Source organism: Zalophus californianus, chromosome 10 (assembly GCF_009762305.2).
Source record: "Zalophus californianus isolate mZalCal1 chromosome 10, mZalCal1.pri.v2, whole genome shotgun sequence".
Lineage (NCBI taxonomy): Eukaryota > Metazoa > Chordata > Mammalia > Carnivora > Otariidae > Zalophus > Zalophus californianus.
The window spans coordinates 1,072,283-1,094,548 of NC_045604.1; the positions used below are offsets into that span (position 1 = coordinate 1,072,283).

At 64.0% G+C, this 22,266-nt stretch overlaps 2 protein-coding genes across 4 annotated transcripts; both read left to right on the forward strand.

Annotated features, from left to right (window-relative positions):
• The first annotated feature begins 127 nt into the window (after positions 1-127).
• On the forward strand, positions 128-900 carry LOC113932132 (lens epithelial protein). Its single transcript, XM_027610666.2, is given in 3 exon segments — positions 128-162; positions 164-418; positions 505-900. Coding segments are annotated over 2 exon segments (255 nt in total). The 3' UTR covers positions 384-418; positions 505-900.
• Positions 901-8,102: 7,202 nt separating this feature from the next.
• On the forward strand, positions 8,103-21,975 carry ZBTB7B (zinc finger and BTB domain containing 7B). Of its 3 annotated transcripts, none has more exons than XM_027610663.2 (4): positions 8,103-8,141; positions 8,315-8,417; positions 19,708-20,873; positions 21,246-21,975. In XM_027610663.2, exons 3-4 carry the CDS (start codon positions 19,714-19,716, stop codon positions 21,709-21,711), a joined length of 1,626 nt encoding a protein of 541 aa, XP_027466464.1. In that variant the 5' UTR covers positions 8,103-8,141; positions 8,315-8,417; positions 19,708-19,713; the 3' UTR covers positions 21,712-21,975. The 3 variants fall into 3 exon arrangements, with proteins under 3 accessions (XP_027466464.1, XP_027466463.2, XP_027466465.1); XM_027610662.2 differs by having other exon boundaries at positions 8,114-8,158; XM_027610664.2 differs by lacking the exons at positions 8,103-8,141; positions 8,315-8,417 and adding an exon at positions 13,753-14,363.
• Positions 21,976-22,266: the final 291 nt, after the last annotated feature.

Sequence of the window (22,266 nt, forward strand, 5' to 3'; positions counted from 1 at the left end):
ACGGGGTGACCAGGCCCTCCCCCTCCTAAGCCCAGCCTCCATCCCTGTCCATAGAGGCTGACTCAGCCCGTTCTTGGGCCCAGAACCTTCCCCGTGCTAGCCCTGGGGGGCCTTTGTCCCCAGAGTCATGAGGTCTGAGGGGGTGGGGACGCTGCTGATACAAGGCACTGGAGGCGGCTCCTGCAGCCCACATGCAGCCCCGGACGTGGATGCAGCCCCTAGCCCAGGCCCTGCCGTTCTCCTTCCGAAGGGCCCTGCGACACCCTGGGCCCTGGGTGCCTGTCATGAAGATGGGCACAGGATGGGAGGGCCTGCAGCAGACTCTGAAGGAAGTGGCCTACATCCTCCTGTGCTGCTGGTGCATCAAGGAGCTGCTGGATTAATGGCCGGGAAGGGCACCGCGCCCGGCTCGGCTCAGGTGGGTGGGGGGGGGTCGGGCAACAGGAAGCGTGGCTGCACCTCTGTGCCAGAGCCCGCCTCTCAACCTCCCATTCTCTGCTCTAGCGCCCAGCCCAGCCCCCGTCAAGACCCCCGGGGCCCGCGATGCTCCGCCAAGGATGGGCCACAGGCACTGTGGGAAGTGCAGCTCCTACTTCCGGTATGTGCCGTCTGCCAGGCCTGCCTTCTGGGTGTCCGTTCCCAGCCCCCACCTCTGGGGGACCCCCGGGGCCCAGGAGCCCGGCCTGCTGGCCAGGGCCCCAGGAAACGGCAGGAGCTAACATTCTTCCAAGCCTGGCACAGTGAGCCCGCCAGCCCAGATGGTCGATTTCTCCATACTCTGGTGGTGCCAGGAGTGGGCTGCGCCCTAACATCTCTGCTTGAGAATCACTGAACTACGTGTGTGTGTGTGTACAGATTATGTATATGCATAGATAAAATAAATAGGCCTCAAGGCCTAAAGTTCTAAATGTCTGAAAGGGAATTGGAAAAACTCAGTACTGGAAGGGTCTTGGAGCCAGGGTACAGACCAGGGAGGGAAGAAGGTTGTCCTGGACAGAACAGACTGAAAACCAGGTTTTCTGACTCACTGAGGCCTGGGCGGGGAGCGTGGAAAGGCCAGGTTCCTCCCAACTGGTGGAGAGGGAGGGGTCCAGCTTGGGTGGGGTCTTCTTCTGGGAGGCTCTGTGCCTTAGGCCGGGAACCCAAATAGAAGAGCTGGTCTGGCCAGCTCCCCACCTCTGAGGATCTTGGGAAGAGCCCTGGGCCGATGCTGGTCCGCAGCTCAAAGAAGACGTTGGGCCCTGCCCCTCCAGCTCACACAGGAGGCTGCAAGAGCAAGGCACCTGTGTGGCCCCCCAGGTGCCTCAGGCTTACCACAGGGCACGGGCGCTAACAGCCAGAAGGAGCCAAGCTCACTCCACTTCCCCTTGGTGGCCACCCACCTGCTTTCCCTGACGTCCACCCCTCCACCCAGGGGTAGGTAAATCCACCATTTACAGCACCTTGCTCACGCTGAGTGGCACGCCCACTCACAGCCCCCCACAACCTCAGAGCCAGCATGCCCCGGCCCCTCCCTCCTCTCCTGGGACTCTCTCCTCGCTCCCAGGGACCAGCTTTTCCCCCAACTTCTTCTGAGTTAAGTCCTTTTTCTCTGGGCATGTTGTATCTCTCTTTATAAAGGTAACAAAGACCGAGAGCAGGGAGTTGTGCTGGTGAGAAGTGACTCCCCCCGCCCCATCCGCCCCCAGCTGTCTTGCCGGCAGTTCGTCAGCTTCACCAGTCCCGTGAAGAGCATTCCAGAGATAGTCTGTGCACATTCTGCATCTACGAGTGTTCATTCATTCAGCAAATGTCATTGAGCACCCGCTGTACGCGGGCCCGGGTGCTTGAACACAGCCAGGATCACAAAAGGCCCCTGTCTCGTGGGCAGACACAGGAAAAAGAACATAAGCAAAAAATACGTGTGGAGATGTTATTAGGTGATAGGTGCTATGGAAGAGAGGAAAGGTTGAGGTGGGTGGGTGTGGGGCAGGTCCTGGAGGGCCTCACAAGCTGAGCTTCCTGCGGGCTGAAATGAGAAGGCAAACACCCGGTGTTCCCACTGGCTGCTGTGTGGAGAACACACTTTGGGGAGCAAGGCTGGAACAGGGGAGCCCGACCTGGAGGTCGGAGGCACAGTCTGGGCCCGACACTAGCTCAGAGTAGTGCAGAGAAGTGGCTACCCCCAGGGCGCCTGGGAGGCTCAGTCGTGGGGCGACTGCCCTCAGCTCGGGTCTTCTCCCTCTCCCTCTCCCCCTGCTTGTGTTCCCTCTCTCGCTGTGTCTCTCTTTGTCAAATAGATAAATAAAATCTTAAAAAAAAAAAAAAAGTGGCTGCCCTGAATGCATGTGCATTCTTTTTCTTTTTTTTTAAGATTTTCTTAATTTTTTTTTAAAGATTTTATGTATTTGACACAGAGAGAGAGACACAGCGAGAGAGAGAGAGAGAGAGAGAGAAAGGGAACACAAGCAGGGGGAGTGGGAGAGGGAGAAGCAGACCTCCCGCGGAGCAGGGAGCCCGATGCGGGGCTCGATCCCAGGACCCTGGGACCATGACCTGAGCCGAAGGCAGACGCTTAACAACCGATCCACACAGGTGCTCCCTTAATTTTTTTTTAAGATTTTATTTATTTATTTGTCAGAGAGAGAGCACAAGCAGGGGGAGCGGCAGACTCCCCGCGGAGCAGGGAGCCCGATCCAGGGCTCCATCCCAGGACCCTGGGATCATGACCTAAGCCCAAGGGAGACGCTTAACCGACTGAGCCCCCAGGTGCCCCGAGATTATCTTTTCTATTTTTTTTAAGATTTATTTATTTATTTGAGAGAAAGTGCGAGTATGAGCGGGGCGGGGGGGGGGGTGCAGAGGGAGAGAATCCCAAGCAGACTCCCCGCTGAGTGTGGAGCCAGACCAGGCTTAATCTCACACCCCTGAGATCACCACCTGAGCCAAAACCAAGAGTCTGACACCTAACCGACTGCACCACCCGGGCACGCCTCAAGATTATTTTTCATCCCAGCGGCATGGCAACCGTCTTTAGGCGCCCACATAATCAGGTCATTGCTCTTGCCTGGTCCCTTCAGAGCCCCACCTCATCCCAGGGCACAGTGGTGGGAAGGGGGAAGCTCCTGAATCCATCCAGAGAGAGGTTAGCAGTGGATGGGGACATGGAAGTCACCTTTCCACATGAGTGTGGGGCTTCCGACCCCCCCAAAACCTGCACCTGCTTGGTCAGCCCCACCCTGCCTCAAGCTCTGGCCTTCGACCTCCTTTTCCTTTCTTGGGCCCCACTCCCACCCAGCTGGGATGGTGCCTGGAGGTGGATCCTGGAGTCGAGGGCCTTTGCCAGGGGAGGGGGTGTCTGGCAAAGACCTCCAGGGAAGTGGTGGATGGAAGGCAGGCAGGGCCCGGGAAGCGGAAAGAGGGAACAGAGGAGCGACCTGCGGTGGCCAGAGGATGGTGTCAGCTGTCCAGAGAGCCCCAAAGGTGGAGAGGCTGAGGAGAGAGATGGGGAGAACAAGGAAACGCTTGCACACCCTCTTGAGGGCCCCTGTCACACTACAAAATGCTTGGAGACTGACACAAGTCCACCTCAGAAGCAGGCAGGACAAGGGCAATTCTCCCACGCAAAGTGGAAGGAGACGGGCCCAGAGAGGTGAGAAGTGCCCGGTGCGCGGTCATGCCCACGGCACACTGCAGTGGGGTAGTCAGCCAGTGAACCCAGATTTTCCCATCTCAGATTCAGGGCTTCTCTGGACCAGCCAGCCCTCCTCTCCTGAAATGGTGCCTGGGAGGGGGGGCCAGGCAGGCTGAGCTGCGGAGAGGGATACTGCCCCAAAGCTGCACCCACCTGCACCATTCCCACACCCACCTCAACTCAGCGGCTCTTATTCCTGCTTTCCACGGCTCCTTTGGGGGGCCCAGCTATGTCTTTTTCACCTAAACCACCACAGGTCGGGAGATGGTTCCCTGGTCTACACCTCCCCACTCCTCTCCAAGGGAAAAAGAGATGCGGCAGCTTCCTGGCAAGGTTCTCTTCCCCGGTAGAGTAAGCTCGGGTTCGGAGTGTTCAAGCTACTTGCCTATAGGGTAGCAGAAGGGACCCGAGTGCCAAGGTCGGGCGGGCCGGGCCGAGGAAGACCTTATTTACCCCTGGGCGCCCAGCGGCCCTCCAGTGGCCACAGGGGGTAGGGGAATGGGCGGGGCAAAACGGGGAAGGAGCCTCTGCGAAGCTGGAAGGGACCCCCAAATGCGACAGCACTGGGAGGAGCGGCCTCAGACCCAGGATTCCTAGCTGATTACCTGGGCTATAAGACCCTCAGTGGTGTGCGAAAGGCGGGTGGAGGACAGGGGTCCTGGCGAAGTGGTCTGGGAGCCTCGCGCACGAAACTGGATATTTTAGTAATGATCTCAGTTGGGTCCTGTGTTTTCCCAGCAACGCTCAGAAGCGGGCGGGAAGAGGGCTGTGGTTGTGGTTCCGACCGCGCCGGAGGGCAGACCCCCAGGGCCACAAGCTCTGCCCTGCGTTCCTATTTGCATCTCGTTTGCATAGTAGTTATTTACCCTTCGAAAGGCAGAAGTCCCCAACCCCTTTCTGGGTTACTCCCAGCTGAGACTTTCTACTCCTGTCTCTGCCAGCCTCGGAGACGGGCCCGTTCCTCCGGCCACTCTCGGGCCCCTCTGGCCGCCGCCCCCCAGTACCTCGCGTCCTTCACCTGCCCGGGCTTCGCAGCAGCCCCCCGAACCCCGGGCACGGTCCGAGGAGCCGAGACACCTGCGCCGCCTGCTGGCTGGCGGGAGGGAGGGAGGCTGAGGGCACAGGGGTTCTGTTTCGCCTTCTCGGGAACGTGGAGTTTTGGAAAATGTTCCCCGAGCTTCCTGAGGCTAAATTTATCTTCCCCGGCCCTGGGGGGCACAGAGATCCCGGAGACGATTAGCGCTGAGGCGCAGCGGGCTCCCGCCCAGAGGCCCGGAATAGGCGCCGAGTTATAAATAGTGCGCCCGCAGGTGTGGGGGGAGCCGGCGGGAGGGGCAACCCTGGCAGCCACGGCCCCTTCAGGTGGGTTGGGCGGTCGCGGTGGGGGAGCCGGGGGGCGGCGGGCGGGGGTGGGGGCTGCGGTCTGAGCGCCCCCAGCGGTTTCCTGGGCGGCGGGTTTTTCGAGGGAAGCGGAGGCAGCCCGGGTAAGGGGGGAGCGGGGAAGAGGTGGGCGCCCAGACGCTCCGCTTCCAGCTCAGCAACCTCCCCAACCTTCCAAAACAGGCCCCCCAGACCCACTCACTCAGGACCCCGCCCAGAGAGAGCCTTGCCTTTCTTCCGCCAGAAGCCCTCTCTCTCCACGCTCTGCAAGCATCTAAGTCTTCTGCAGCTGCCCCTGAGCGCACGTGGCCCAGCCAGTCCCGGCACGGGGCTGTCACTCCGAGTCGCCATCCCCAGCCCCAGGTACACGGTCCTCCCTAGGAGGGATTAACTCCCAGCCCGGGCTTTCATCCTTCTCCTTGGTCAAACACACCTCACTCTCCGGGGATTTACCCACCTCCTGCTACTTTCCCCTCAAAAGTAAGGTCTAGCCGGTCGCCTGAGATATATGTCGGAACGGGCGGATCTGGGATGCCCCGCTCTCCCCAGGAGGCCCCTGCAGGCCCCCCACCTGCCCTCCAGACCCCAGTGCCAGGCCGGGCCTGGTGGCAGCGGGCCCCTGGGGCCCAGCCGGGCTTCCGTGGGAGGGGGCACAGCCCCCAGGCAGCGTTTCCTGGCTGCCGCAGTCTCAGTGGTTTGGCCCGGTAAGGGCCAGGAGTTGGAGGGGAGGAGGGAATTTCAAGTCGGGGTTCCCCCTCCGACTTCTGAGCCGGGAAGGAAGCTGTATGGCCCAGAAGAGAAACGTGGGTGGTGGTGGTCGGGAGTCACTGAGGAACAAACTGGAGGTTCCAGAACTGTCCAAACAGTAGAGAATGGCATTCCCATTGCCTACAGATCCAGACCGGGTCCAGCAAGTCCGGAGACGACCCTCGGGGGGGGGGGGGGGGGTGCGGGGCGGGCCCGAGGCACTGGGCGCCTTTCATTTCTCTGTACCTAGGGGCTGGTGCCCAGGCGCCCGCCCTTGGACTGCCTCTGGAGGCCCAGGCTCTGCCCTCCCTGAGCCACTTTCCCGCCCTCCTTTTCCTGGGCCATGCCCCCTCCTCCACGAAGCAGCCCCCTCTCCGTTTCACGTGTGCAGCTGGCACTGCCGTCTAGCCCCTGGCTCGACTCTTCCCCAGGCTAGCGCGACCCCGACGGCTGGAGAAGGGAGGGGAAAACCCTGGCCTGGACCCCACCGGCTCCGGGCCCTCACCGACAAGACTCTGTCCGGCGGGGCCGAGAAGAAAACCCGGAGCAGTGACCGGCCTCGGGGCCCAAGGGGGACAGGGACGATAGGAAAACCCGGAGCGGATTCAGCGAGCGGGAGCGCCCCAGGCCTGCTGCTACCCCCTCCTTCCTACAGCCCCCCTAATTCTCCAGTGAGATAATGTCTGAGGTGGGGGGCTGTTTGGCTTGGCCTGGGCCCTCAGGGGCGCCTCACACTTTCCGCCCCTGGCTGGGGCGCAGGGCAGCGGCCCCGAGGCTGAGTCACGGCCGGAGAAGGAGGGAGGGAGGGACCGGGACTCCGCCCCTCCCCCTGCGCGGGGATCCCGGGTCAGCCCGGGTGAGGGCCAGGGCCCCCCTGGCGCCGCCCATTGTGGTCCAACAGGTTGAGCTGGTGTCCCGCGGAGCCACCTGCTGGAAAGGGAGGGAGGCCCCCTGCGGAGGGGGCTAGGGAGGAGAAAGCGAGTCGGACCCGGTTCGGCCCGGCGGGTCGCGGGGAGCGGAACCTGGCCCGCGGTAGCCGGATTTGATTCCGTTTTACACCAGTGGGAGGGGCTCTCCGGGGTACGTAGCGCTGCAGGCCCGGTTGGAGGCGTCCCCCACAGGCTACCTTCCTCACTTGCGGGGGCACTGAAGTACGTGTCCTGCCTCACCCCAAACCCACACACACATCTGGAAACACCCAGGGTCCCCTGGCCACCCGGGTCTCCGGACAGATCCCTGTCCAGAGGTCCCCACCTTCGCAGAGACTCAGTTTCTCCACTTAGGGAACAGGCAGGATGGAGGCGGGGTGCAGGAGCGAGAGCGCGCCTCCCCCTCCCCCTTCGCGGACCCGGCCCCTCCCCTCCGACAATGCCAAGGCCGCAGCGGGCACCGGCTGGAGCGCAGAGGCTGCTTGCCCAGGGCGCCGTTCCCTCCCCGCGGGGCGCCGTCTCGCGTGGGACGGTACGCAGGGTGCCCGCAGCCTCCACTCCCCCGCTCCCTCAGAGTCGGGGTGGGGCGTAGGAGCTGGAGCTGATGGCCTGGTGGCTCCCCCTCCCCCTCCCTCCCGGGGCACTGACCTGATTATAGCCCCTCACGGGACCCCCCCCTTCAATCCCTTAAGTCTCCGCCTCATCCCCACCTAGCCTATCTTTAACCTCTCATACCAACCCTTCCCTCCCGAGGAGGTGACCGTACAAAAGCCCCTCATGGAGACTGAGAGCCCTTGACGGGGGCGCTGGGTTCCCGGGCCACTGCGGACACTGCCCCCTCCCCCTTTCCCTCCTCCAGGTTTCAGGCCAGCCCCTCGGCTCCGCCCCCTCCCTGGCGGAACGCAGGGCAGGACCCACTTGAGATGGGCGGGTGCGCAGGCCAATGGGCGGGCAGGGCGGTGGAGTGCAGGGGGCGGGGCGGAGCCGCAGCGGAGGGCTGGATGGGGGTCGGGGGCGGAGCTCGAGTTAAGGTGGACTGGGAGAGATAAGGGCTAGAGCAGAAAGAGGGAGAGGGAGGGGGAGAGGGACCGCGGCAGGTGGAGGGAGAAGGAGACCGAAGGAAAGAAAGAGGGAAAAAGAGGAGGGTGGGAAAGGCTCGGAGAGCAAAGTAAAAGCTTGGAGGAAAGGAGCGAAAAGGGAGGGAGGGACCCATCTGCGCCCTGCAGGGACTGGCTGGACCGAGGGGTTGAAGTTTATATCCTTATTGGGCGGAGGGAGGGGGACCTGGGGGGGCGGGTGAAAAACCAGGAAGTGACAGAGGGTGTTGCTAAGGGTTGGGGGGGGAGTTTGGGGGGTGGCAGGGGGCGGGGGGAGGGAGGGGAGGGATGGGGGGAAAGCCAGCGGGAGGACAGGTGAGACAGCAGGACAGGTGAGGCGGGCCCTGAGGGGGGGCGGGTGGGAGCCAGGTGAATGTACGGTTCTCGGCGGCCGAGGGGGGGGCGGGCGGCAGGAGGAGGCCGAGGGCTGCGGAGGAGGAGCCCCCCAGCAGAGAGCGGCGAGCGACTGACCGCGGCCTTCTGACCAGGACCGGAGCAGGGCCCCAAGCCCCCGGGCCCGGCGGGGGACGCGCTTCTCTCTCCACACCCTGTGCTTCAGCAGTTCCGGCCAGCGGACCCAAAGGCGGAGAGGTGAGTGTACCCTACTTTTGTCTCCGGCTCGGGGTCCCCCAGACGCGAGACTACTGCAGTGTCCTTCGTCTGTCCTGTAAGTGGGACCCCCCCACGCATACACGCATGCAGACTAGACTCCCACCACTCCCCTTCCCTGTGCCTTCCCGGCACCCCGGGTCTTTGGAATTGATTTTAACTGCGAGCAAAGGTGGGCGGAGGGTCCCCAGAAACTTTCTCTGCACTTCTGGGATGAGACAGACCCGCGGCTCCGGGATGGAGAGAGGGTGAGGCGGCGCCGAGCGCTCCCCCAGTCTTCTCCGTGACTTGCGGGGAGACCCCCGACCCGCCCGAGCTGAGGGAATGGAAACGCTGACGGACTCTAACTAGGACAAGGCGCCCCCCCCCCCCCGCGCCCCCTGGCGCGGTGGGCTGGACCCGGGCCAGTGGCACTGGGGGCGGGGGGAGCGCAGGAGGAGCCGCGGCTGGGGGGAAAGTTACCGGCTGGACTATTCGGTTTCCTGCGCCTCCGCAGCCGCGCTCCCTCTCCAGTAGTGGGGCTCGGCGACAACCTCCGAGCGACACAGATCGACCCCTCAGTCCCAGTCCCTTCCTTCAGGCGCCGGTCCCGCCGCCACCCTTCCCAGGCCGGCTCGTGCCCCCAGGACCCGAGAGCGAGGGCGGGTGACCGCGAGGAGTGCTACCCCCACCCGTCCCCCCGCCGGCGCCCGCGCACCTGCCCCTCCACAGAGTGGGGGTCGCTACTGTGTGGTCGTGGAAGCTACTGGGAGCGCGGCTGGCAGAGGGCTGCCATTCAAAAGGGTGGGGGGCGCTGCTCTCCATTCCCAGCTTTCGCTCTCTCCTCCCACCCCACCCCAAGTAAGAGAGCGACGTGTCCCGGCCAGAGCGGGGGGGGGGGGGACGGGAGTGGGGGGGCGGCGTGGGCAGCGGGTTGTGCCCGGACACGTGCCTGCCCAGGCGCCCCGGCCCTGCTGGTGTTTGGAGAGAGGGCGGGTCCCCTGCCCCCCGCCCCGCACAACCCCCACGTATCAAAGGGCGGCTGAGACGTGGTGAGACCTCGGGGCGCCCTGGGGGGGGGCGGGGAGCCTGGGTCCGGAGCAGGGGAGGGGCAGAGGCGCGGGTGCTAGCTGACCCACAGGAAACGAGCGCTGCTGACCTAGTTTGGGACACCGGAAGTGGGTGCTGAGGAGAGGGGGAGACCAGCAGGCTGTCCTGGCTTCCGGGCCAGGTGGAGGGCGTTCTTGAAGTGACCCCCGCCCGAACGCCTTGCAGACCCCTAGCTGCAGCTGAGGATGGGAGTGAGTCATTGCAGCCATTCCCCCTTCCCCCAGCTTAGTCCTGGAGGAGGGAGGCAGTTCGTGGGGGGCTGGGGGAGCCAGACTGAGCGGCAGGGGTGAAACCAGGATGGGGGCTGTCTGTTCCCCAGGGTATGTGTGTGGCGGGGGTGAGGCCTGGAGGATTATGGGGTTGCCTCCTGCCCCCCCCCTACACCAACTGGTTTGGTCACCCCTGTACCTGCCTGGCACTGCTGGCCGAGCTGACAGGGAGTGGGCATCAGGTTGGGAGGGGAGAGTGGGCCCCAGGAGTGTTGTGCTGGAGAGGGGCACATTTGTGACAGAGTCACTGCTCCTCAGCAGTGGTGACTGGGGAGAAGGACAGGGGGCTCCCCCTGGAGCAGCTGATGAAACAAGGAGAAATCTCTGTCGGTGCCTCCCGTCCCTGGCCCCCGGGACCCCAGCTCCCCCAGCGAGCCTCCGTTACATGGTTGTTGCAGGCACGATGCAGCCTGCTGGCACCCCCAGACACTGTCCCCTCCCTTGGGTACCACACCCCCCAGCCTTAGCACAGGGGGCAGATAGGGGTCACTGTCACCCAGAAGGGGTTTTGGGGAAGGAAGAAGGCAGTGCCCACCGGGTTCAGGTGTCAGGGACAGAGGCCTGCTCTACTAGGGCACTCTCATCACTACGCAGCTCTGGCTGATATGGACCCCAGTGTCTAGGAGACAGGTGTTGACCTCTTCCCCCTTCCCCGTGGTGCCCCCTGGCACCCAGGGCCCCCAGCTCCTCCTTGGCCTAGTGCCCGCCCCGGGAGGGCGCGGCGGGCAGCGGGGGCTGGGCTAACAATGCACCATCGGGCCCTTTGTGTGCTTGCACTTGGCACCCTGGGGAAGGGTGGGGGAGGGGGCCCAGCGGGCATGGGGGGCGGAGCGCTTCTGGGGTGGGGACAGTGAAGGCTGGGGGAGAGAAGCAGAGGATGAAAGCAGGTGGGGAGGAAAGGGAAGTAGGTCAGATAGGGTGCTGGCCCCCCATTCCAAGCCAAGGCTGAGAGAACCAGCCCCTGATCCTCTGGCCTCCCAGGTGGCACCACGCTGCCTGAGGCACTGCCTAGGACTGGTCGTTTGGGGTCAGAAGTCACTGCCCAGGGGACTGCTCACATGGAGGAAGCCTGGCCTGGTACTGCCCCCTTCTTGGTGGCTGAGAGACCCAGGTCTGGTCCAAGGCCAAGGCCCTAAGACGGGTAGTAAATGGGCTCCAGGCAGGGCACTGCCCTCTGATAGGAGCCTTTGGACCTGCTTCGGGGCTTCCTGCCTCCAGCCTGCTTGGGTCCGTGACCTTCTGAGAGTTCAGACTGCCCTGCCACCAGGCCTTGGGGCCTACGGCTGTTTTGGCCTAGGGCTGAAGAGGAGGGTGGCGATCCGAAGGTGGGGACAGGAGACGGATAGGACCCTGGCATGGGGTGTGCCCGCTCTAGCCTGTTCCCCCCTCCTTCTGCTGAGTAAACTCGTGAGTAAACTTGACGTTTTGCCCGGACAGTTTGAAGTTGCCTTGCTGCCCCCCCACCCCCAGTCCTGCCAACACACAAGCGGCCAAACGCCAAGGCGGGCCTGGGGGACTGGGGGGAAGGGGTTAGAGCTACTGTTGTCCACTTTCACGGGCTTTGGAGGGGCCAGGAAGCCCCCCCACCCACCCAGCAACACTCCGGTCTTGGCAAGAGTCTTAGCTGGGGCCTGTAAGGATCTGTCTCAGAGCCTTGGGGAGCCCAGGGAGAGTGGCCTCGAAACAGAGCCTCTGCCCACTTCTGACCTCCACCCCCACTAAGGAAAACCACCCAGCTGCCATCTGGCCCCCTGAGTTGCCACCTCTAATGTTCACAGGCTGCCTGGCCCAGAGGGAAAGCTACCTTTAGCAAATTCCACAGGGATACCGAAGAGGGCTGCCTTCTTCACTGCACCCTTTAGTTGAGGAGGCCTTGGCAACATAGCCCTCTCTTCACTGAGCCCCCCCCCAACCCCCCCAACCCCTCCCCCCCACCGCTGCCATGGAAGGTAGCATCCTCATCTGCCAGCACAATTCCTTGAACTCACATCTGGGCCTAACCCCACGCATACCTCCCTCCACCACACTCCCCATCAGGCCTGGCCCTGACCTCCCCCAGCCTCTTCCTCTGCCCGCTAGCATCCCAGAACCAAGTCAGCCTTCAGAGTTCTCCAGCCAGCAGATACCTGTGCCGGATCCAGGGCTGGAGGGTGCCCCAGGCAAAAGAGGGCTTGTGGCAGGCAAATGGAGCCAGTGGCCCCAACAACACACCAATTTGCTACCAGTTGGCATCCCTAATTCCTCTTCCAGGAGGAATTACACCTTCCCAGTCCCTGCCAGGCTTCGGTGTGAGGCTCCACCAGGCCTTTGCTTTCGACCTCATGTCTCTGGCTTCAGTTTCCTTCCTGTTTCCACCCCCCCCCAACTCCTCCCCACCCATATGCCCCTTTCAACAGACATCCTCTCCTCCTTCCTTCCTCCTTTCCTCCCCTTTGCCTGGGAGAAGGGGTCCTCTTCCCCTCCACCATGGACCTCCTAGCTTTTTACCTCTTCTAGAAAGGAGACTTGGGACCAAACCTTCTGCCTTGCCCTCCCCACACCATCAGCAAGGCTCTGGGGAAGAGAACACAGGGCTTCTCTTGAGAACTACAACTCCCAAGGTACATGCAGAGCAGTTGTGGTGCATACTGGGAGTTGTAGTCCTTCTGCTCTCAATTTGGTGAAGCCTGGAAGCGTTGCTAGATGGGAGTAAAAGCCAGGACTGGGATGAACTGTAACGTGGGTACCCTCTGCATCCCCCCCCACTGCCCTCACCTTGTTCTCACCACCCTGTGCCCACGTGATACCATGTAGCCATGATTAACCTCCCTCTCCTCTGCTGGGACATGCTACCATGCTTACCTTAGAGCCCCACCCAAGAGGTGCCCCCACCCTGCCCTGCTGCCCCTGGCAGGGATAAAATGGAGGGGCCCCATGAACCCCTTCCCTGCCCCCTGCCCTCCAGGATGGTTCCCTGCCTTTATGGGGATCAAAGGGCAGAGAGCAGCCCCACCCCACTCCCTTGCAGGCTGTGGGCACCAGGACTGACTCTCAGGAATTGTGGGGACTTTGGTGCCCAAGCAAATGCTTAGGCACAGGGAATGCTGGGAGGCTGGCATCCACCTTGGGGAACGGAGCTTTCAGTAAGTGCTCACTGGGCTATCTGTGTAGGCCCTGACTTGTGCGCTGCCTCTTGAGACGGCTCGAGAACAGGGTCTTGGGCCTTGTCTGTAGGACCGAGGGAGTGGACCCGCCTGACTGGCACCAAGGCACAGGGGTGACCCTCCCCCACCCCAGGCCCACAGTTGGCATGGGGCGCTGGGAGCAGGGGGGTAGGAGGGAGAGGAGGGCAGGACTGCCAGCATCCTGGTGGGTAGGTGCCAACCGGGCCGGGAGCTGGTGAGGGGCAGCAGGCCAGCGGCGTTGAGCCAGCAGCTGTTGGGGGGAAAGGGGAGGGGATGTTTTAGGGGGCATTTCAGTGGTCCTCCCCAACCCAGGAGCACTTGGATTGGCTGAGTGTCTAGGGAACATTAGGGCACCCCTTGTTCCAGGAATAAGAGACCCTCGGAGTCGTTTAAGTGCAACTGTGTGGCCCACCCATCTCTGGGCTCAGAGCCCTCCTGAGTTGCCCCTCAGGCCCAGGCGGGTCCCACCCAACCGGCCAGGGTGGCAGTGGCTTGCGCAAGGGGTGGGGCTAGGCGCTTCCCAGCAGATGCCCCCTCCTGGCTCCTTCCTCTTTCGGGGCCCACAGCTCCCCCCATCTGTCCACCCCCCTCAGGCCAGCTCCGTCCCCCTGATCCCCCTGGCCATTGGGGGCTGGCACAAGGGCTGCCCCCTGGCCTGGTTGGCAGGGGCTGGCGCCCGGGCAAGGAACTGTGGTATGTGAGTGGGTTTGGGGTGAGGCATGGGGAGGGCGGGGTGCTGCCTTGCCCAGCCCCTGAGGGCCCCAGCCCGGTACAGGGTGGGGAGAATTCGGTCAGCTCCCAGGGGTCCGAGGGGCGCACTGGGGTCTGGAGGGCCTCCCTGTGGCCCCCTATGGTGCCACATGCCCTGAGGGGCTGGGGCCTGGGCACCTGTCAGCGTGGGGCGCTGTCTGTCCAGCGTTTCCCCTCCTCCCTCTTCTGGCCACTGCCGCCTCCTGTCCCCTCCCCTCCCTTCTTCCTTCTCCTGGTCCCACCTCCAGCAGCCTCTCCCGAGGCTCCTCCTCACCTCTGTCCTCCTGGACTGTCCCAGCCCCTACCTTGCCTACACTCACCTTTTTCCCCTTTCAGAACTGAGTAAGGACGAGCGGGGGTGGGTACAGCTGGGGCTTCGGGCACCACAGGCAGAGACTTTAGGCCCTCTCCCACGCTGCCAGCCCTCTGGTAACCCCTCCCTCCAAGCTGGGGGGAGGGGGGACAGCACCCAGAGGGTTAAGGCTGCAGGGGGGAGGGGCTGGGCCAGGTCGTGGGCGGCCCCTTTGAAGGAGGGAGCTGGAGCGGGGAACAGCCACCCCACCTCCCCCCCCCCCAGCCCAGCCCTCCCCCACCCCTTCCAACCTGCTCCCCCCAGGGGCCAAGAGGAGTTGCCGGCAAGGCCCCTCAGCGTTCAGGTGAGTAGGCTCTGCTCTGGCTTGGGAGATTAGGCCCCAGGGGAGGCTTGGAGGCCTAGAATTGGCCAAGGGTCAGAGAGGGACTGAAACGCAGGCTAGGAAGAGGGTGTCCAAACTTCCCCGGGAAGGTTGGGGGAGCTGAGGGTCCGAGGAGCTGGAGTGCCCGGAAGCTTCCGCGCTCAGGGTCCCCAGGAGGACAGGGGCGCAGAAGGGGCCTATAGGAGCCGAAGGGTTGCTGGGCCAGGACAGGAGGTTAGACAGGCTGGCAGGGAGCCGGGCTCCGGGGATCGGGCTGGGGTGTCCTCTGGGGCTGGGGGGCTCAGGTTTCTGCCCGCGGCTTGGCGGGTGTGGGGTTACCAGCCGGCTCGGTTACCCAGCCCGAGACGCTAGGCTGGGGGGAGGGGGTGGGCACAGGGCAGACCCTGGCACCTTGTGCCGTCTCCTCAGGCCCTAAGGGGAGCTGGCATTGCCCAGGCAGATCCCGCTGGGAACCCTGATGGCCGGGGTCTGTCCAGGTGCACAGTTGCCTGGCCCAGGGTGGGTACCCTCTGGGGAAAGCCCAGCAGCTCCAGGGCTGGAAATTCTGACGGGCAGAGAGGCCTAGGTTGTCCTCCCCTCCCCACCCCACATCCGCTCTCTCTGCACCAGGCCGCCCCCCCCCACTGCCACCCATCCTCCCCAACTGGCCCCCAAATTTCGATCCTGTGCTTCTTCCAGAGGGTGGCATGGGTGCCTTGGTCGTGGCCATCCCATGGCAAGACCAGGCCTTGGAAGGCAGGCCTAGCTCCTCGATTTGATTCCTCGGGCCCCTCTCTCTACCCGCCAGCCTGGGGAGAAGAGAATGGATGCTGGGAGCAGGGTGGAGTGGAGGCAGCAGGAGGGCCTGGACTGGAGACCTGAGGGAAGAGGGAGAGGGCGAGGCGGAACCTGGGGGCCAAGGGCCCAGACGCCTAGCGCCGACGAGGCAGGAGGCTGGCCAAGGCTGAAGGCAGAAAAGCAAAAGATGCGTTTTTGCGGAGAGGGCACGGGAAGAGGCGGCCAAGGATGGGGGCCAGGAGTGGAGCGTGGCTGCTGGGAAGGGGTCCCCAAAGGTGAAGGGGAAGGCTGGGGAAGGGAGTTGCCCCCCTTACCTCCTCTGCCATCTTCCCTCACGCCCCCCAGTGCAGCCTGCCTGGGGGGGTGGTCCCGGGGGCTAGGGCTGGTGTCAGGGACAGAGAATGTGGAGCGGCACTGAGATCTCCCTCATTTCGGGGAGCACCAGGAATTGGGGATTTTGAGGGAGGAGAGGCTTAACCCCCACAGCACCGGGAAGCAGCCAACTCCCCTGGCCTCCTTCCCCCTTCGTGGCTTGCGGTCTCCCTTCCCCGCCTGGCCCCCAGGAAGTGTGAGTGCTGGGGGTGGTGAGGTTAGGAGGGGGGAAGCGGCATGTGGGGGATGGGCAGGGCACGCACTCGCTCGGAGGGGCTGGGGTGCGGACCCAGGGGCTCAGAACATGCCAGGGCATCCCTCGGCTGGGGGCCTCGCCTTCTAAGCCGATACCATCCTCCAGGGGACTTCCTCAGCCCCGCATCCTGCCTTCCCAACTGGGCAGTCCAGCTGGCTCCAGTGCCTGGGCTCCAGAGGCCCTGGGAAGGGTAGGAGAAATTGGGGAGCTAAGATTCCTGGGTCCCTGAGGACTTTGGACCCACTGTCCGACTTCCCCACCCCCCTGGTCCAGCCACAGGCCAAAGCCCTGGCTGCGTGCAAACTTAGTTCCAAAAAAACAGGAAGAGAACCTGAGGCTGGAGTTGGGGTGGGGGTGGGGGGCAGAAAGGAGAAAGAAAGAAGGGGGGGTGGCTAGCCAAAGTGGGGAGTGGGCACTGGGAAGTGCCCCAGGCCCCCATCACCATGGAGGAGGATGTCCTAGGGACACCGCAACCTCTCAGCCTGAGCAGCTGCACCTGGAGAAGCCTTTGGTGTGTGTGTGTTGGGGGGGTGTCGGTGTGACTGTGTCTCAGCCCCATATCTATTTTCTCGGCCGCTAATCCTGGTTCCGCCCGCTGCCCCCCACACTAAGCCTCACTCCCCTAATCCCCAGGGTGTGGGGAAGGGGGGCCGGCTTCACTCATCTGCCCCTTGGGGGCCCATATCTCTGCTGTATCCCTGTGTCATGGCCCTGGCGCCCCCAGCCCTGCTCCGGACACTGCCTGAGGTCAGCACCTGGAAAGACTTCAGGCTCCTTTTCCCTTCCAAGTCAGGGCCAGTGTTCTCCACCTTCTGGTTCTTGGTGGTGGACACACCCCAGCAGGTGCCCTAGGGCACTGAGGGGTGAGGGGACAGGGGCTCCTACCTTTGCCCCCTCCTACCTTTCTCGCCCCAGATTCTTCCCCCCACCAAAGATGGGGCAGGCTTGACTCAGGGCCCAGTTTCAAGAGAGCTGCCCACCTGCTTGGCCGGTCTAGCAGGCCTGACAGTGAGGGGAGCCTGGGGGGGTGGCGGGAAAGGGGGAGCGATGGGGTGGGGCCCCCAGTTCTTCCCCCTACCAGGCAAACAGACCAAACAGACCTTGCCTGGTTCCCTGGCACAGCTGCCCCCCCAACCACCACACACACCCATGCCCACAAGGCCTTAGCAAGAGGGGGCATGCCAGGCTGGGTGCGGATGGGCCGCCCTCATGGGGCGTCAGGGGGCTGGGCTCTCTGGGATGCAGCTGTGGGAAGGGTGCCCAAGGTGGGGTGGGCATCCTGGCACTGGTGCCCCACCCCCCTGGATGATGGGGCTAGGAGTGCCCCCTTAGCCTGGTTGGCACCAGCATCGTTCCATGTGGCACCTAAGTTGGCATGGGCGCCAGAGCCCTGGGTAAGGGCTGGGGGAGTTTTCCAGAAGCCAGAGAACCTTAAGAACACCTCCCCTTCCTGCGTGTGTCCTCTGCGTCTCCCCTCCTTCGTTGCCACCTCGTGGCCATGGGCACTGGAGTTGGGCCTAAGGGGTTAAACACCCACCCTTGCCCAAGCGCCCTGTGTGAGTTGCGTGGTGAACCAGCCCGAGCCTGTGACCTGACAGCAGGGTCAGCCAATCAGCACCCTGCCACGCCAAGTTGCCGCGGAGACCGGCGGGGTGGGAGAAAGAAGGCGGGCTTAGCAGGAATGGGTGGGGTGGGAGGGAAGGAGGGAGAGGGATGGGGCAAGCCACGTGCCTGCGGGTGCCCAGCTCCAGGCCAATGGACGGCGAGGACAGCCCCACCCATCCCCCCTCAGGAGGGACAGGCTCTGCCTGGGCCCAGGAGGGTGCCCACTGCTGCCGCTGCCCACCCGCTTTTTGTTTGTTTCTAAGTCCTGGGGCCATTTGCCACTTGCTCTGTTTGTAAAGTGCGGGCAGGAGAACCGAAGGGAACTGGGGTGGCTCCCGGGGGGGGGGAAACGGTTTGGGGACTCCAGGTGGGAGCAGGGGGCCTGCTGAGGGCGTCTGGGTGTCCGTCCAGGAAAGGGGAGACACGTGGGTGCTGCTTCCGGAGGGCGCCCGTGCAGGAGCCCCAGCGTCACAGTGAAGGTGACAGGCTGGGAGGCAGGCAGAGACAATGCAGTTCTTGTGTTCTAAGGGGGAATCTGTGGCCCTTGACTCCCCCAGCGCCCTGAGAAAACCTTCTCCCTCAATGTCTGCGGACCGAGCAGCTGCTGGGAGTAGTGAAGAAGACACTGACCAGGGGCAGTGGGACCCGCCCTAAGGACCACGTAGGTCAGCCTTTACTGTGACAGAGGAGGAAACCGGTCTCCTGGGGAAAGGAAGTGACTGATCCAAGGTCACGTAGCTAGTAGTAACCTGACTCTTTGGGGTGATTTGAGGGAGGGAGACCCAGCTGCTCCCAAGCAGCTTCCCAGCAGAGGCCATTTGTGTAGTGGAATCTGCCCCTGGGCGAGGCCTTGCTTCTCCCTCCCAAGGCCAGAATGTTTATTGGGCCCCCACACGTGGTCTCATTTACCCGTCACCGCAAGCCTACAAGCCTACAGGTCCAGTGCAATGATCCCGTACCATAGACTAGGAAGGAAGCTCAGAGACCAGCTCCTGTGTTTCAGGTCACCGAGCTCGTCAGCCACAGAGGGAGGCTTCAGACTCAAGCCTGGCTGACTCCAGAGCCCTGCTCTTTCCAGGCCCCAACTCTGTCTCCACTGGCTTCAGACCCACACACCCAATGTTAGGGCCGAAGGTCTGAGCTCTTGGGACCTCCACTCCCACCCACTCCTTGTACGGCTGAGGAAAAGGATGCACAGACAGAAGGGACTGGCCCAAGGTCATTCAGCAAGCTAGCAGCAGACCCAGGACTCAAGCAGCCCTCCCCACTTCCAGGCCAGGCCCACCTCCCGCCCTCCTGCCCCTCCACCAGCCTTGGGGGTGCTGCAGCTTCTGCCTTGGAGGGGAGAGCACAGCGGGTACAAGACAGAGAGGGGCCCTCTCCTGACTGGCCCCGAACAGGGAGGGAGAGGTGCTGGTGGTAGCTGCAGTGGGGAGGGTGGGATTGCAACTTGGCCTATTGGCAGTGGGGGAGGGGGCGGGGACGGGACGATGCTTATCTGTGCGGGGCAGGAAGCACCCGAGCCAGCCCGCGACACCCCGGCAAAGGGTGGCTGCTCCTTGGCCCCCTGGGGGAGGGGAGGATGTGGGGGGAGGGATGCTGGGAGCTGTGTTTCCCTTTTGGCCTGGGGGGGGTGGAATCTAAAAGGGGAGATGAACTTTTAGTAGGTGGGGGAGGGGAGGAGAAGGAGGGTGAAGGTGAAGGTGCTGGGAAGCTGCCTGGTGAGTTTGCATAGCCTTTTACAGAGCACCAAACCGTTTGTGGGGGTAACGTGGGTTGAAGTACCTGGCCAGGCCTGGAGCACACCTTGGTTCAGTGTAATCCCAACTCTGTCCTTGGCCTCTCTAGCTGTGGGGAGGCTCCGTCAGAGGCTGTCACCCCACTTCTCAGATGATTGAGCCCTGAGTCCTTCATGAAGCCTGGGCCAGGACCCCAGTATCCCTCCAAAGGCATGGGGAGTGGGGCAGGCGAAGCGGGCGGGTCTCCAGCAAAGGCTCAGCAAGTCGGTGCCCCAGAGGCAGGCGGGACTGTGCAGAGCAGGTGGCAACACGACCGTGGGCCCACGGCCTGGGTTTGAACGCCATTCTGCACCTCACTTGCAAAGTCGCTGCCCCTGTCTGCGCCCTGGCTTCCCTGTCTGTGAGATGGCTGCTAATCAGTCCTTCAGAAAGTTCTGGAAGATCACCTGGGTGTAAAGCACTTAGGAGAGTCTCCCGGGTCAGGAAGTGTGGGCCAATGCCAGCGCCCCGCACAGGGCTGAGCGCCCTTCACCTGTCCCTCTCCTCCACCCTGCAGGAGAAGATGGGGAGCCCTGAGGACGACCTCATCGGGATCCCATTCCCAGACCACAGCAGTGAGCTCCTGAGCTGCCTCAATGAGCAGCGGCAGCTGGGCCACCTCTGCGACCTCACCATCCGGACGCAGGGCCTCGAATACCGCACCCACCGGGCGGTGCTGGCCGCCTGCAGCCACTACTTCAAGAAGCTCTTCACGGAGGGCGGCGGCGGGGCGGTGGTGGGGGCGGGGGGCGGCGGTGCAGCGGCGGGGGGCGCCGGCGTGTGTGAGCTGGACTTCGTGGGGCCCGAGGCGCTGGGCGCCCTGCTGGAGTTCGCCTACACGGCCACGCTGACCACCAGCAGCGCCAACATGCCCGCCGTGCTGCAGGCCGCGCGGCTGCTGGAGATCCCGTGCGTCATCGCGGCCTGCATGGAGATCCTGCAGGGCAGCGGGCTGGAGGCCCCCAGCCCGGACGAGGACGACTGTGAGCGAGCCCGCCAGTACCTGGAGGCCTTTGCCACGGCCACGGCCACGGCCTCGGCCTCCGGAGTTCCCAACGGAGAAGACAGCCCGCCCCAGGGGCCCCTCCCGCCCCCGCCCCCGCCGCCCGCTCGGCCGGTCGCCCGACGCAGCCGCAAGCCCCGAAAAGCTTTCCTGCAGACCAAGGGGGCCCGGGCGAACCACTTAGTGCCCGAGGCGCCCACGGCGCCCGCCCATCCCTTGACCTACGAGGAGGAGGATGTGGCGGGCAGAGTGGGCAGCGGCGCAGGCAGCGGGCTGGGGGAGAGCTACAGCCCTCCGGCGGGGACTGCTTCACCCCCCGAGGGGCCCCTGACCTACGAGCCGTACGAGGGTGAGGAAGAAGAAGAGGAGCTGGTGTACCCTTCTGCCTACGGGATGGCGCAGGGAGGTGGGCCCCCACTATCCCCAGAGGAGCTGGGCTCAGACGAGGACGCCATCGATCCCGACCTGATGGCCTACCTGAGTTCGCTGCACCAGGATGCTCTGGCACCAGGCCTGGACGGCCAGGACAAGCTGGTGCGCAAGCGCCGCTCCCAGATGCCCCAGGAGTGCCCGGTCTGCCACAAGATCATCCACGGGGCAGGCAAACTGCCACGCCACATGAGGACCCACACGGGTGAGAAGCCCTTCGCCTGTGAAGTCTGCGGAGTCCGCTTCACCCGGTGAGTGGGGGTGGGGGCGGAGGGGGGGAAAGGGACCCAGCAGGGGCCAGGTCGGTGGGGAGGGAGGCAGGTGGTCTTGGAAGAACTGGGGGTGTGGAGGTTCCCAGAGACACCAAAATTGGGAGGCCCGGGAGAAGGAAAGGCAAGGGAGGTGGGTTTGGCGCAGGAAAGCTTTGGTGTCGGAGGAGGCTGTGTTGGAGGCTGGCCCACCTGAGCGGGGGAAGTCCACGAGGGCTGGGAGTCTGGCGCGGGGGGGGGGGGGGGGGGGGGAGTGGTCCCGGCGGGAGTGGGGCGGTCCCGGTGGGAGGGGGTTGGTTGGTCCCCCGGCCTGACCGGCTCCCGGGCCCCCCCCCCCCGCCCCTGCGCGGCCAGGAACGACAAGCTGAAGATCCACATGCGGAAGCACACGGGAGAGCGCCCCTACTCGTGCCCGCACTGCCCAGCCCGCTTCCTGCACAGCTACGACCTCAAGAACCACATGCACCTGCACACGGGGGACCGGCCCTATGAGTGCCACCTGTGCCACAAGGCTTTCGCCAAGGAGGACCACCTGCAGCGCCACCTCAAGGGCCAGAACTGCCTGGAGGTGCGCACCCGGCGGCGCCGCAAGGACGATGCACCGCCCCACTACCCGCCGCCCTCTGCCGCCACCCCGTCCCCTGCTGGCCTCGACCTCTCCAATGGCCACTTGGACACCTTCCGCCTCTCTCTGGCTCGATTCTGGGAGCAGTCAGCCCCTACTGGGCCCCCGGCGTCCACCCTGGGGCCCCCTGATGACGATGAGGAGGAGGGGGCGCCCAGGACGCCGCAGGCTGAGGGTGCCATGGAGTCCTCTTAAAGAGGCCGAGGGGCCGGGCTGGAGCGGCGCGAGGCCGGGCGCCCACGCCAAGCGGTGGGAGCCCGCGGGACAGGCAGAGCTGGGGTCAGGGCGCTGGGCCTCCCTGGCTTCAGCAGTCCGCCCCCCTCCCCCCAGAGCCCTCGTTCCAGTTCCAAGCTGAGAAGGTTTGGGGGTCGAGGCTCCCCAGATTGGGGTGATCTCCCAAGGAGTGATACATGATAGTATGTCTCTATTTACAGCTCTGTTTGTTGTAAAGGTGGGGTCCCTGTCCCCGGCTGCTCCTGGGGAGTAGAAGCAATAATGTATTTCTGATTTGTGGGGTCCCTCTTCGGCTATGCGGGTTTCTAGGGGGTGAGGGGCTTGGGACCAAAGCCTCGCCCCGCCCCCATGCCCCCAGGGGTTTGGTTGTGTCCGGGGGTGAAGGACAGCCCCTCCCTTCCCTTCTGAGACCCCTCCTTCCTGCTTTCTGTTCCCTTTTCCTGGCAGTGAATTATGCAAAGGGGGGCGGCGAAGGAAGGGTAGGTGGGGGAGAGCGAGGTAGAAGCTGGAAAGCCT